Source organism: Chiloscyllium punctatum, chromosome 50, assembly GCF_047496795.1.
Source record: "Chiloscyllium punctatum isolate Juve2018m chromosome 50, sChiPun1.3, whole genome shotgun sequence".
Taxonomy (NCBI): domain Eukaryota; kingdom Metazoa; phylum Chordata; class Chondrichthyes; order Orectolobiformes; family Hemiscylliidae; genus Chiloscyllium; species Chiloscyllium punctatum.
The window spans coordinates 33,856,601-33,859,194 of record NC_092788.1 but is presented as its reverse complement, the minus strand read 5'-3'; the positions used below and the strand labels follow the sequence as shown (position 1 = coordinate 33,859,194).

Below are 2,594 nucleotides of genomic sequence, written 5' to 3'. Positions count from 1 at the left end.
GGGAATCGAGGGGGTTATATTCCAGGCTGAGATGGTTAATCAGGAAGGGGGAATTGGGGGGGGGGAAGTGGAGGATGACCAGTTTAGCCGTGATCTCATCAACAGGACCGAGTTGAAGGGCTGAGTGGCTGCTGTGCTCTCTCATCATTTGACTGTCTGTGTTCGCTCTCTCTCTCTCGCTCTCGACCCCTGTGTGTGTGTCTCTCTCTCTGTCTCTCTGTCTCTCTCTCTCTCTCTCTCTCTCTCTCTCTCTCTCTCTGTCTCTCTCTCTCTCTCTCTCTCTCGCTGTGTACAGATCCCACAGGATGGGCCCATGGTGGTGATGGGGCCCAGTCGGCAGTTGCTGGCCTCCAGGGAGGAGGAGGAGGTGACGGAGCGAGGTACCTACCCTCCAGTGGCCTACAACCAGACAGTGAACCAGACCTGTATCCTGTTCTGGGCAGCTACCATTCAGATCTCCAAAGGGGGCCACGTGGTGGATCTGACCAACCGCACCTTCGGGCCGGGAGCTACCGTCGATGTCAGCAGCTCAACGTGCACCAACCAAACAGCCAAGTACGAAGGGACTGTTCACCAACCCCTCTGCCTCCCTCTGTCCCGTCTCCCCCCCCCCCCCCCCGTCCCTCTGTCATGGCGGGTTGAGTCTCGCAGCTGTCTGGGACAGCCTCGAGCTCCCCGATCGAGGTTTTGGGTGGGGGGTGGCACCGTGTTTACAATTTTGGCGTGTCTGTTCTTAACCAAATCTTCTTTTATTTCCCAACCTCCTGCAGCTTGGTCCTGGAGTACGAGAATGTTGAGGAACTGGCTCTGTCCGCATCGTGTGAGTGGAACCCGGGCGGAGTGCGGACTGCGGAGTTGGGGGGGGGGGCGGAGTGCGGACTGCGGAGTTTGGGGGGGGGGGCGGTGTGCGGACTGCGGAGTTGGGGGGGGGGCGGTGTGCGGACTGCGGAGTTGGGGGGGGGGGCGGTGTGCGGACTGCGGAGTTGGGGGGGGGGCGGTGTGCGGACTGCGGAGTTGGGGGGGGGGGCGGTGTGCGGACTGCGGAGTTGGGGGGGGGGCGGTGCGCGGACTGCGGAGTTGGGGGGGGGGCGGTGTGCGGACTGCGGAGTTGGGGGGGGCGGTGTGCGGACTGCGGAGTTGGGGGGGGCGGTGTGCGGACTGCGGAGTTGGGGGGGGGGCGGTGTGCGGACTGCGGAGTTGGGGGGGCGGTGTGCGGACTGCGAGTTGGGGGGGGGGCGTGTGCGGACTGCGGAGTTGGGGGGGGGGGCGGTGTGCGGACTGCGGAGTTGGGGGGGGGGCGGTGTGCGGACTGCGGTGTTGGGGGGGGGGCGGTGTGTGGACTGCGGTGTTGGCGGGGGGGCGGTGTGCGGACTGCGGAGTGGGGGGTGGGGCGGTGTGCGGACTGCGGTGTTGGCGGGGGGGCCGGTGTGTGGACGGCGGAGTGGGGGGGAGGGGCGGTGTGCGGACTGCGGTGTTGGCGGGGGGGCCGGTGTGCGGAGGGGGAGGGGCGGTGTGCGGAGTGGGGGGGGCGGTGTGCGGACTGCGGAGTGGGGGGGAGGGCGGTGTGCGGACTGCGGTGTTGGCGGGGGGGCCGGGTGTGCGGAGGGGGAGGGGCGGTGTGCAGAGGGGGAGGGGGCTGTGTGTGGGAGTGGGGGGGGCGGTGTGCGGACTGCGGAGTTGGGGGGGTGGGGGCGGTGTGCGGACTGCGGTGTTGGAGGGGGGGGGTGGTGTGTGCGGACTGCGGGAGTTGGGGGGTGGGGGCGGTGTGCGGACTGCGGTGTTGGCGGGGGGGGGTGGCGGTGTGCGGACTGCGGTGTTGGCGGGGGGGGGCGGTGGTGCGGACTGCGGTGTTGGCGGGGGGGGGGGGGCGGTGTGCGGACTGCGGAGTGCGCTCTCTGCCCGCACACTGCCCTAACTCCACCAGCACGCCGCCCGCACCCTGCCCGGAGTGCGGTCGGTGTGCGGAGTGTGGGGGCGTCTCTCCCCTTGCCCTCTCCCGAGCCCCCTCCTGACCGAATCCCGTGGTGTTTTCCCCTCAGTTTCCGGATGTCTAATCAGCTGTACAAGGTATCTGCGAAGTGGTGGTTCTCCGTGGACAGGTGGAGGTGTATTCTGACGGGGATCGCGCCTCCTTTAACGTCACCCAGATCTCCGCTCCGGCCATCTACTCCTACCACTGCCAACGGGTCGCCCACCGTACTCCGTCCAGTTCCGTTCTCCCGTGGTCCACCAGCACCCAGGAGTGGGTGGTCATCTTCGAGGATTTCCAGGTATGGACTCTGCCGCCCCTCCCCTCTGAGTAATCGTCACCGATCCCTCAACCTTCCCTGCGCTCCTTCATCAGATTCCAGTCTGTAACTCCCTCCCGGGGTATCTGTTATTCTGTATATAAACCCCCCCCCCCGAACCCCTCGATTAGATTCCAGTCTGTAACTCCCTCCCCGGGGTATCTGTTATTCTGTATATAAACCCCACCCCGAACCCCTCGATTAGATACCAGTCTGTAACTTCCTCCCGGGGTATCTGTTATTCTGTATATAAACCCCCCTGAACCCCTCGATTAGATTCCAGTCTGTAACTCCCTCCCCGGGGTA

At 65.7% G+C, this 2,594-nt stretch overlaps 1 protein-coding gene across 1 annotated transcript; it reads left to right on the top strand.

Annotated features, from left to right (window-relative positions):
• Positions 1-262: 262 nt before the first annotated feature.
• LOC140470138 (V-type proton ATPase subunit S1-like) lies at positions 263-2,191 on the top strand. The gene is made up of 3 exons (XM_072566579.1): positions 263-555; positions 771-820; positions 2,040-2,191. The coding sequence occupies exons 1-3, from the start codon at positions 314-316 to the stop codon at positions 2,114-2,116; spliced, it is 369 nt and encodes a 122-aa protein (XP_072422680.1). The 5' UTR covers positions 263-313; the 3' UTR covers positions 2,117-2,191.
• Positions 2,192-2,594: the final 403 nt, after the last annotated feature.